Source organism: Mesocricetus auratus, unplaced genomic scaffold (assembly GCF_017639785.1).
Source record: "Mesocricetus auratus isolate SY011 unplaced genomic scaffold, BCM_Maur_2.0 Super-Scaffold_100015, whole genome shotgun sequence".
NCBI classification, from domain to species: Eukaryota; Metazoa; Chordata; class Mammalia; order Rodentia; family Cricetidae; genus Mesocricetus; species Mesocricetus auratus.
In genome coordinates, this window is record NW_024429198.1 from 106,520 (window position 1) to 118,787 (window position 12,268).

Sequence of the window (12,268 nt, forward strand, 5' to 3'; positions counted from 1 at the left end):
CTGTGCTTGCAAGGTCGCTGCGAGAGGGAGCATTGAACTTTGGACTGCACCTCAGAGGGTGAAGTAAACAACAGGGCTATATATGTCAGTGTCAGTCTGGCTTTGCGGAGCTGCCCCGCCAGAGCTGAGAGAGAGAGGAAGCAGACTAGTCCGAAGGGGTTGCGTAAGTAGGACTTCATTCTTTTAGAGTTTGGAAAATGTTTTCTGAGGCTGATAAAAATACTCCCCCTCCCTTTGCAATAGGCTTACTAAAAAGATTGGTAAAAGACATGAAAAAATACTTTAAAAATGAGCAAGAGTTTGGGTGTGGTAGGTGAATTGTCTAGGGATCGCAGTTAGGTTTTTTGTTTTCTGTTTTTCTGTGCTGTGCTCAGGGGGAAGCTGGGGAAGTGGAATGCAGTTATGCTATTTCTCTCTGCAGGGGACTGTTCTATGGGCAATATTATCTGATTAAATTCCCGTGTTTCCCACTGAAGGGTAGAGTGAGGACAAACAGGGGGGAAAGCTCGTGAATTTCAAGAGCAGAGATGGAAATATGCCCATCCTATTGTACTGTAGAGATGTCCCGGGAAATGGTGAGCAGCTTCCGATTAACGAACAGGGAGGGAGCAGGCTCCATCCACAGTGCAGAAGTGGTCACCTTTAGAGGAGGTCCAGCTGTGCCACAGGTGGTCCGTGGGTAGTTTCTGAGTTAAGCAGAGAATGGAAGCCATTAGGTGGGTGAGGGGCTTTAAAATGGGGGTTAAAGTTCAGAGGGAGGGGCTGCGTGACAAAGAGTAAGCATGTTTTCCTTTTAGTGGAAATATAATCAAATGCAGTTCTGTACAGGAACAAGAATGAAGATTATAACTACTACCCAGTTGTTGCTGTATTTAATTGTATTTACCCTCATTCTTTTTACATAGTTCCTTGACAGTTAAAATTAAAATGCAGAGTTTATCCTACAAAAGCCAACTTTAAGCAACACCAAACAGTCTACTGATTATAACGACAAGAAATCTGCAAGTGGAAATGCGTCGTCTTTAGTTTTTCCTTTGCCACTAGACCATTCTTTTCACTAGAAATATAGGCGAGGGAGATAGTTTAGTTTTTTTGAGAAGTGTGTATGATAGAGATTGGACCCAGAGCCTGGCAGGAATTTAGTTTTGGAAATACGTACAAGCTAGACTTCCTATTAAGAAACTGAACAGCTTGTCTTGACGTACATTTCCCTGTCCCCGAGCATATAGAAAACTGGCTGCTATAGTCATTGCAAGGTGATGTGCTTAAAAAATATCAATGTACCACAGGAGCTGAGAGATCCTATTTTGCATTGGGCAGAACCAGTTTGAATCTATTCTTGTAGATTATCGCATCTGTGATCAAAGACAAGACACCTACAGTCTCTCTATGCCATAGTTTCCTCAGCTACAGAAAGGGTAGTAGTATAATTCTCCTGAGGCACAACTGGCATATGTAAATGTGCTTAGTATTTTATTTTTTGTTTTATAGTTCTAGAAAAACCCAGTAACTGACTGATGTCATAATAATCCCATGCCAGGTGGTGGCGGTGGTGGCAGCACTTGCCTTTAATCCCAGCATTCGGGAGGCAGAGGCAGGTGAATCTATGTGAGTTCGAGACCAGCCTGGTTTACAAAGCTACACAGAGGAAACCCTGTCTCAAAAGAAAAAAAAAAAAACAAAACCAAAAAACAAACAACAGAAAAAGAAAAAAACTGAAGAAGAATAATCCCATTATTACTATAAATACCACCCTGTAGGAACTTCCTCAATTAAATATCAGAATTAAAGATGATTTTTTTTTGTTTTTTTTTTTTGATTGGGCCTTATGGTGTGATCTTGGCTGACCTGAAATTGGCTATATGTAGACTTAGCTGGCCTTGAACACACAGAAATCCATTTGCTTCTACCTCCTGAGAGCTGACATTAAAGATGTGCACATCACACCTAGCTCTTCTTCCTTTAATTATTTCTTTTTTTTGTTTGTTTGTTTGTTTTTTCAAGGCAGGGTTTCACATGTAGCCCAGGCTGTCTTGGAACTTACTACATAGACCAGGCTGGTCTGGAACTCACAGAGATCTGTCTGCCTCTGCTTCCTGGATGCTGGTATTAAAGGCGTGCGCCACTTTACTCCTGGCTCCTCCTCCTTGCTTTAGTGAGGCTCTTATGTCAGATTTTTCTTGGAGGAAGCAGTCTCACTATACACCCGAGACTGACCTCTAATGTGAGATTCTTCTTTCTTGGCTTCCCAAATTCTGGGTTGCAGGTGTGCTGCTGTAACCAGCTAAATTTTTATCTGGGAGCATTAACTACTGTGAGAAATACACATTCACACTCTGTATTCCAGGCATGCCTGGTACTTACCCTGTAGTCATACGACTCTTGAACTCAGAGGTATCCTTCCACCTCAGTGTTGTAGGCGTCACCTTCTGTAGGCATGGGCCACCATGCCTAATTTCTTCCATTTCTTTTGTCAACGTGACTGAGTTAGCTGTCTAGAGCTTTGCACATTTTCATCATGTCTCTAAATTTACCTTAAAAATTTCTGAGAGAGGCGGCCCTAGTTTGGGGGCTATTTCTGTTCAGGTACTTAATATTTTAACTTTCCTGGGTGAGAGGACATCTTTTCATCCAAGAATGTCCTATCTAGTTGCCGGAGCTTCATGAAGGCAGTAGTAACAACAGAAATGGGGCAAGAGCAAGGACTTGTAATGTTTCTCCTCGGATAAGATTTTCCTATCATGAGTATGGTGATAACATCAAAGCAGGTAGTCATATTTGAAGAAATTCAAATCCTATAGTATCAAATAGCTAGACATGGAGGACTAAAAAGCCACAAATATTGAATGTACCCAAGATGTTTGCAAATGTGGAAGGCTTGAACTTGAAGCCATAGTTTACTGCCTGCCTTTTGCCTGGAACTTTCCAGGAAGATTTCATGCAAGGAGAGCTAAGGGCCATCACGAGGCACATTTACGTGGGTGCCCTGTCTCTACTGCTCATCTTTTTCTGTGCTGGTTCTTTACAGTTTTGTGCAGAATTCCTCCTCACATTTCCTAGATGAACAGAGGACAGAAAGCCGTCAGAACCTAGTGCATCTCAGATGAAAGTCAGAATGTGTTTGCAGAATGTATACATATGACTGTACACTACAGTCAGAAGGGGTTTCTAAATATGTGTCTTGTCCTAGAGGAATGCCTGGCTGTCAGTCAGGTACATTTCCATAAGCATGTTTGATCATTCCTCTCTGCCTTTTAGCTGGCACGTTCCCCCTTTACAGCGAGATTTAGTGGAAGGAGGCTCATGGCAATGGCACATTGAGCCTAACAAAATGGAGGCAGAGTCCATAGGCTAAGTTTTAGTAAGCAGGAGTGTACCTACTGTGCTTAAAGAAATCCATAGCAATGGCTATAAAGTTATCTATAAAGTTCACTTTTTGTTTTATAGGACAACCTCAGCAATGTGGAGAAGCCTAGGGCTTGCCCTGGCTCTCTGTCTCCTCCCCTATGGAGGAACAGAGAGCCAAGGCCAAAGCCCTGTTTGTAAGCAACCTCCAGCCTGGAACATAGGAGATCAAAATCCAATGCTAAACTCTGAGGGTACAGTGACCGTGGTTGCTCTTCTTCAAGCCAGCTGATACCTGTGCCTTCTGCAGGCATCCAGGTAAGTAGTCTTTTAAGGTTTAGGATATCTTTAGGGAAAAAAGATTAAATGCAAACAAATGCATACAAAATGCAATAAAATAGAAATAATATAATTGTTAAATAATGTTTTTGGAGACAAGTATGTTTGTATAGCACAAATTTGATGAAAAGACCAGGAGGACATAAAATATGTAACACACACACACACACACACACACACACACACACACACGCAGGGATAAATACAATACTACCAAAATGTTTACTGTGGCATCCCTGCTTTTGTGTTCCTACATTTTGTAACTTCCCAATATGGGTTACCCACATTAGTAGAGCAAATATTTCAATATAAGAAGCATAGGAAGGGCTGGAAAGATGACTCAAGCAGTTATGAGCACTGACTGCTCTTCCAAAGGGTTCAGGTTCAATTCCCTGCAACCACGTGGCAGTTCACAACTGTTTCAGGGAATCTGACACTCTCCTATAGACATACATGCAGGCAAAACTCTGACGTATGTTAAATAAATAAATATTTAAACAAATTATTAAAAAAGAAGCAGAGAAAGGTTAACAGTACAAACACTAAACACAGGGTTGTAATAGAAGGTCTTGCATCATTTAACAATCATAAGTCAAAAATATTGATTGAGTCATCCACCAAATATTAATTACATAACATTCTGCATATCTGCAAGGTGAATTTACGTATATACTAATTTGGAGCTCATGTTCATGCAAGTGTTTAGCATAAAGTTTCAAGCCGGCAGTGGTGGTGGGCACATCTTTTATCTCAGCACTCAGGAGGCAGAGGCAGGCGGATCTCTGTGAGTTCGAGGCCAGCCTGGTCTACAGAGTGAGTTTCAGGACAGTCAGGGCTACACAGATAAATTTAAAAATTTAAAAGCTCAAGTTTTAAATAAAGGTGAAAGGTTCAGTTCAGTCTTATATCACAAAGAAAAATCATGGTCATTTAGAAATAATAAGAGCTTCGCAGAAAATAGAAAGACTGTAGAAGGCAAACTAAATGTTACAGTTCATTTTATGTGTTTTCCCCTTAGACTGGAAGACCTGCGACTAAAACTAGAGAACGAAGGATACTTGAACATCTCTTACATCGTTGTTAACCATCAAGGATCCCCTTCTCAACTAAAACACACACATCTTAAAAATCAGGTGTCAGACCAGATTGCTGTTTACCGGCAAGAAGAACACCAAACAGATGTCTGGACTCTCCTAAATGGAAACAAAGACGACTTCCTCATATATGACAGGTGAGCCCTCTCCCAGACTCTTACTCAGTACTCACTGACTTTCATGATCACAGTCGGGCTCTTCACTCCGAGAGCCACAGTTCCGTTTCAGTCCCATGATGCCATGGAAACACTTTCGGTTTTGATTCTCGGACAGACACTGCCCTGCTGTTTTTCTCCACAGCTTTCTTCTTCCCCCACTCCTCCTCCTTCTCATTCTTCTTCCTTCATTTGCCCTGTTTACAGGTTCCTGTTATTCAGGGTGATTTGGTTTTCCTTCTTTTCATGCTGAACATTCTGCAAAGTGACCTCATCTACTCTCTGAGCACAACACCACATATGTCCTAGTGACCTGAAATAAGTACAAAGTTCAAATACAGTAATTGAACACCAAGCCCAGAAATCTCTTCCAGTTACGGTCACAAACATCTTAAATTTAATGATACAAAGTGGAATCAATTGTATTCTTTTAAAACCTATTCCCTCAACTTTGACCTTTGTGTGAGTCTTCTTGGAGGGGCAGAGGTTGGCCCTAGAGGATGCAGTCCAATAATACTATGCTCTCCTTTCAGCCCCCTACCCATTATCTACTATGTTGTGTTGCAGAACATCACACACATGATCATGTGTGATGGAATTGCTGCCATCTGCCCTTCAGAAAACTGTAACTGTACCAGGCAGTTAGATCACTCCAGTCTAGTCTTCAACAAATTATAAGTTTTGCATTTATCTACATTGCCTCCATAATCAGCCCCTCAAGTGACTTTCTTGTGACTTCTCCTCTAGATTTTTGCAACAACTTTCTCACATGTTTATTTCCCAATTTGTATTTAGTAGTAAAGGTCTTAAAATAAGGCATTTGTCTTTGTATAAAACAAAGCACTCAGTTTCAAATTAAGATGCTGAAGGTTTGGTTTTTATATTTTTGAAATGAGCTTTTTGAGTTAAATGTGAGTTCACCATTCCAATAGGTAGTTTCAGAAAACTGACTATACATTTCCCTCTGTGTTAAATAAATGGAAGAATCCATTTGCATAACATATATAATTCTAAATACTGTGCAGATTAATAATCATATGTTGGAGACGATACTTGTATATGCCTAAATTTATTTATAATTTTATGTGGGGGTGGGTGGTGGGGGGGTGTTTGGGGGGTGGATATCTCATTACAGCTAAATGCTTGCATTTCTTTTTTTGATAACAATACTTCATGTTTACTTCTCAAGATAATATGCCTCAACACCACACAAGCACGTTCATTTTATGCAGTTCTGTATAATTTTACAAATACATATTAAATGATTCCCAAATATGTACATTTTTTATTACTTTAATTTTAAATAGCTTGCTTCACATGTCAATCCTAGTTCCCTCTCCCTCCCCTCCTCCCACACCTCCCTGCCATCCCCCCCCAGCCTCCCACCCTATCCCCACTTCCTTCCACATAGGGGATATCTAGAGTCTGCCATTTCACTCAGGGCAGGGTCCAGGCACTCCTCTAAAAGTCCAGGCTGAGAGAGCATCCGTCTTTGTGTTATGGACACACGAAGTCTGTTTGTATGCCAGGTTGCATTTCTTAACTGAATATAGAAATTGTTTTCAGCAATTAACTTATTTTGGAATCTGTGATCAGATTAAATATTCATATTTTGAGAGAATTTCAATGCATATGTTGTCTTCCGTAAACTTCTGAGTTGATGCTTTCTTCTGACTCTGCCTGGACTGGGTCCTCACTATGTCTCACATTAAATATAATTTTAGCTTTATACTTAGTTATTTCAGGCATCTAAACTTCTCATCTAGTCAGTAGTAAAGTATAAATATAATGATCTGTGTTTTGGGTAAAATGTCAGTAAAAATAAACATTTCAACCTTACCATTTTGGAGAATATCAAATAGTAATTCTAGTTATTTTATTGAGTTGAAAATTTTCTTATGTTAGATATGTTTCTTGGAATAAATGAGCTAATGAGCACGGTGAACACGTGTTATAACCCACAATGCCAGTACTTGTGACATTCAGTAGACAGGAGAATCATGAGTTTCAGGTTAGCTTAGACGTCCCAGTGAGTTCAAGGCTACTTTGAATCACATTCTGAGAATCCATTTCAGGAAATTAAGGGTTGGGGATGTAACTCACTGGCAGAGCACTTACATAGGATTTGTAAGGCTTGGGTTTGTTTCCTACACTACAAATTAATAACAAACCCAAGCCTTACATATCCTATGTAAGTGCTCTAGCCTGAGCATGGTGACAGCACAGAGAATACAGCAGTAACATTGTATTTGCCTTTTAGATGTGGCCGTCTTGTCTATCACCTTGGCTTGCCCTATTCCTTCCTCACTTTCCCATATGTTGAAGAAGCCATTAAGATCGCCTACTGTGAGGAGAAGTGTGGAAACTGCTCTTTCACGGTAGGTGTTTTTCTTAGTTGTTTTAATGGGGAATAAGGAGAAAACATAACAAAACCTATCTAAATAAGTTGTTCATCATCAATTATATAAGAAAATCTTAAACATACACTTTTTGCTATGCAACACTCTTTGAAACATATTTGCAAGACTCATATTGCTCCTTTATCTGTAAAGGCTCTAAAAACAAACAACAAGCAAATCATAGGTTGAGAGATTACTTAGTGGCTAAGAACATTGGCTGCTTTTGCAGAGTACCCTGTTCAACCCCCAGCACCAACATGGTAGCTTAGAGCATTTTACCTCCAGTTTCAGGAGATACAATGCCCTCTTCTGGCCCCTGAGGGTACCAGGCACAGATGTAGTGCACTTAACATATGCAGACAAGACACTCATACACATAAAGTAAAAATAACTACATATTTGAAAGTAATAAAATCAATGTAGATCACTATGTCACTAGTGAATGTTATTTCATGAGTATGAGGGCTCCAAGAATGTAGCCAACATATAAAATATTATGACTGAGGTAACCTGGGCATGCTTAGAGCATTGCAAAAGTCAAGCTCCTCAACTATGATGTCACCTGTCAGGGCGCAAAGACTAGATACCTACTTAATTTGTCAAGGACTTAGGACAACCAGATTTGCTGAAAAGCCGTCCCCTTCCATTCTGTAAGCTGAATTATTTCATTTAACTGAAAGAGAAATGTAGTCTACTCATTACTGATATCTCCTAATAACCACGAAAATATTTCTTGTTATGAGAAGTACTACATTTAATCATTTTTATAATGTTTAATATTTATAGACTACATTTTTTCTTTCACATTTTAAACAATGTTTCCCCAACAGGGCAAACTGCCAAAACTTAAATTCAGGTTTGAAAATGTTTTGCAATTATTTGGTAGTTACATTTTCTTTCCCCTGATCTACAGACAGCTTCCTCAACTTTCAACAAGTCATTTAATCAATTAACTTTGTTGACATTTACATTTTAATATGCATAAAATCTGTGAGTTAGTTTCAGATTTTAAAGATGAGACTAGTTTGCAAATAAAGCTCTTAAAATTGAGCTGACATGAAGTTAATGCTATTAAAATTTCATTTTTTATATTTTAGGGTTAATTTCATTTTCATATTTTAGGGTTACTTCTGGCCTTGCATTTGTGTAAATGCCTGCTATAAACACACCCAGATGTACTGAACTAAAAAGGCAAAAACATTTTCCATAATAAGCTTAAAACCTATGAACTATTTGTTAACAACATACTATAGCATCTGATGTGGAGATCAAATCAGCACTTTTCTGCTTTGCTGTCTTTGTAATGCCATCAATTATATGATACATTATTTGTTCTACTAAGAGAAAAAAATGCTGTCAATTAAAGTAGGCCACCATGCTATTTTTAACCCGACAGAACTATGTAAGCATTACCAAAGCTTTGGTGAAATTAAAAACATTTTCTCACACATGTTGCAGGATAAAAAGCTGCCAGTTTTTAACTGGCAATTTTGAATTGTCAGAGAGAAGCCATTTTGCTTTAGAAAACAGGACAAGATTAGATGGCAGGCGTGAAAAGTTACAGGTAGCTCTACTGATAGTAGGATTCCCTATTTGATTGACTTCACTACAATCTAAGTGTTTTCAGGCAGTTTGCTTAGTTTTGATTTTGCAGAGAGAGGTATGGTAGTTTGGCTTCTTTAAACCTTTAATAAAAAATGTAGACATTGAAGCCAAGGTCAGGCTCTTTTCCATTAATGCACTAGCCAACCGTATCTTAATGACCTTGTTGCAATAACATAAACATTGGCTCGACAAGTAATCTTTTCATGCATTCATGGTAAATTGATGAGCTTGTTAATAAGTGATTTGTAAATTTGTTCCAGAGTCTTGAAGATGAAGACTTCTGTAAGAATGTGTCCTCAGCTACTGTGGGTAAAACAGCGGAGCCCTCGGAGGCACACCACCACCACAAGCACCATCACAAACACGGGCATGGGCTTCTTGGGAGCAGGGAGCTTTCAGAGAATCAGCAGCCCGGAGCAGGGGATGCGGAAGCACCTCTCCCTCCTTCAGGCTTACATCACCACCATAAGCACACGGGCAAGCACAGGCAGGGCCACTTAGAGAGCTGAGACATGCAGGCAAGTGAAGGTCTGCAGCTTTCACTTGCCCAAAGGAAGCTCTGTCGAAAGGGATGCATAAACCAGCTCCTGTGTAAGTTGTCTAAGGACTCCGGGACAACTACCAGTAGCTGCTGCTGCCACTGCCGCCATCTCATATTTGAGAAGTCAGGGTCTGCAATCACTTGACAGTGCGCCGAAAACCTCCCATCTTTATGTAGCTGACAGGGGCTTTTTGCGGAGGAGAAAGTCATTGAATCTTGTCAGTGTCGATCACCTCCAGCTGCCTGACAGAGTCAGCCACTAAACCCCACAGGAGCCAGCCCCAACTGAAGTTGAAATAATAAGACCAAAAAGTGAAAATGACGTTCAAACTAAATATTTAAAATAAGATGTATACTCCCTAAGTCAGTCTAAAGACACAATTTCATTTCTAGAAATTTTGTTATCCATTTAATTAATCAGTGAACTAAAAGTAGAAATTGGATGTGGGCAAACATGGATAAAGCTACCGCATTGGCTTCTAAATTTAAAATTTTATGCCACAGAGAATTTGACCCAAACCAAATTTGTATTACGGGGTAACTAAAAAGTGATTGCAGCTTTTGGTTAATATGTCTTTCTTTTTCTTTTTCCAGTGTTCTATTTACATTGATGAGAACAGAAACATAAACTATGACCTAGGGGTTTCTGTTGGATAGCTCGTAATTTAGAATGGGGAAAGAACAACAAAGACACATTTTCCAGTTTTTTTCTTTACTTAAACTCTTGAAACAGTAGGAACTTTTATCTTTCTAATCTTAAATTTTTTAACCAATTAAATCTTTAACACTGTATTTTAAATACCTTCTTATCTTTTTATATCTAAGACGACTACCAGCTTTACATTCACTACATACATCTGTGTATTTTGTTTTCTTCATCTTGTGTTGTATTGCTGTGAATTGTGAGTGACTGTCTTGACAGACGTAATGGAAGAAAAGTATGTTGTTAATCTGCATACTGCTTAAGACAGTATTTCCATAATCAATGATGGTTCAATAGAGAAACTCAGCCCTATGAACCTGAACTCTTTTATGGCAAATACCAATAAGCAAGAATGCAGTAGAGAATTGGCCACAGTACAGACTTATCTAAATAAACGCAATTTTAAAAAGCTTAACAGAGTGCATCTTTATTATTTAGCATGCTCACACGGAAAACAGAAGTGAATTTTTGATGCCTTTAAGGAAATTAAGTTGTAACTAATGCATGAAGTGCTCTTCTTAAAACCGTCTCCGTGTGAGGCGGGAATCTTTGACGGCTGCGAGGCGCTGCTCCAAGTCTCGGATGGTGTTCTGGAGACCTGCAATTTCCTTGCTCTTTTCCTCCTGAAGATGCTGAAGCTTCTAAAAAGAGCAGAAGAAAGGTTGCCACTGCAATGCAGGTGTATGATTAAGTATAAGGAATGACAAGGCAACAATGAAAACACACTTCAGGATTACAGTTTAAAAACTATTACTTTGAAAGGCCTGTAGCTTCACCTTTGTGTGATGGAAAGGGAAAAACTGGTATAAGGCTACAAAAATCATTTAACATACTTAAAATAACCATCAGGAAAAGTTTCTAGGAACACACTAGGCAATTAATTTACTGGAGTTATAGTCATGCGACAAAATGCACATACCCTTCTGTAGATACTCTGCGGCAAAATAGCAGCATCCGAATATGACTTTGATTTAGTCTGAACTCTTGCTAGTTTGGTGTCAAACTGAACCGAATTCAAAAGGAGAAAGATATTAAGGCTGTTGTAGTTCAATACTTAGAAACAATGTTTTTACAGAAAAAGTATACCAACAAAATCCTTCACTACATACTTTGTAATTGAACACAATTTGAAAAAAAAGAACAAAGAACATCCAAACAAGAGTCAGTAAAATGGCATGTTAAAATTGCTTTGTGGGCTTTCAAAAAGGGCCAGAAGTCCGGGTGCTACCTCTATAGGTAGCATGGTACTTTTTCTCAAGACACTGCTGCATTTCTCCTCACACTTCTATGTGAGGCATATTCTTGACCACTGAGCTGGAAAGTGTTTTCACATTACCATTGGTGGACTTTTGTCAAGACAAGCAGTGCAATACTGATTATTGCAGCAGTGTCACCTGGTAGATGGGACACTAGTGGGAGACTTAAGAGAGCTGTTGTCCTCTGTACTCCAAAGCTTTCTCACTGGTGCCACTGGGTTCCAGGAGACCCAGCAAGGCAGGCCAGGGCTGTGGACAGCCAGGATTGTTGAGGTTTCCTTGTCAGACAGAAGGGTTAACAAAGCAAACACCTGTGTAGAATAATTAAATAGAAAGTTGCTTCTTAAAAAAAGAAAAGCAGTGTAATCCACATTCTTAGGAGGAAAACCCATGTATCTTTCAAACTTTGAAGTGAAATACTAGAAATTAGACATGATTTAGTCAATTCAGGCTTTTTTAAAATTTGAATTAAACTGAGTCTAATTAAGAGATTACTACAGCCTATTCTTATAGGCCATTTTTTAAAATCACCATAATCCACTCTAATTCTTCCTTTTAGATTTACCTTAGTGCAGCCTCTCCAAAAACTAGAGTAAGCTTTCCATGAGATTGCACTCTGGTTTGTGGAGAGAACTGTAGAGTTATAATAAAGATAGACAGGGACATCTGAGTACTAGTCACCAGTATAATCAGACTGGACTAGCGACACCACCCAGATAGCAAATCAAATGCAGATCCCTAACTGACAGATGGTAAGTTGGTACAACTTGATATACAGCCTGCTATATTTGAGTTGCCCACCAGCCCTCTCTGGATACGCTTGGCTGGGAG

The 12,268-nt window shown here is 39.2% G+C and overlaps 2 protein-coding genes across 2 annotated transcripts in view; one reads left to right on the forward strand and one right to left on the reverse strand.

Moving 5' to 3' along the window:
- Selenop (selenoprotein P) lies at window positions 1-10,596 on the forward strand. The gene is made up of 5 exons (XM_040757555.1): window positions 1-163; window positions 3,448-3,663; window positions 4,703-4,915; window positions 7,194-7,311; window positions 9,198-10,596. The coding sequence occupies exons 2-5, from the start codon at window positions 3,461-3,463 to the stop codon at window positions 9,792-9,794; spliced, it is 1,131 nt and encodes a 376-aa protein (XP_040613489.1). The 5' UTR covers window positions 1-163; window positions 3,448-3,460; the 3' UTR covers window positions 9,795-10,596.
- Window positions 10,593-12,268, reverse strand: part of Ccdc152 (coiled-coil domain containing 152) — a 27,891-nt gene continuing 26,215 nt past the window's right edge. Inside the window, exons 8-9 of the mRNA XM_040757556.1 lie at window positions 11,101-11,184; window positions 10,593-10,822 (exon numbers count right to left, since the gene is read on the reverse strand). Of these exons, the coding sequence (XP_040613490.1) occupies window positions 10,700-10,822; window positions 11,101-11,184 (207 nt within the window). The 3' untranslated portion in view covers window positions 10,593-10,699. The remainder of the gene's footprint in view (window positions 10,823-11,100; window positions 11,185-12,268) is intronic.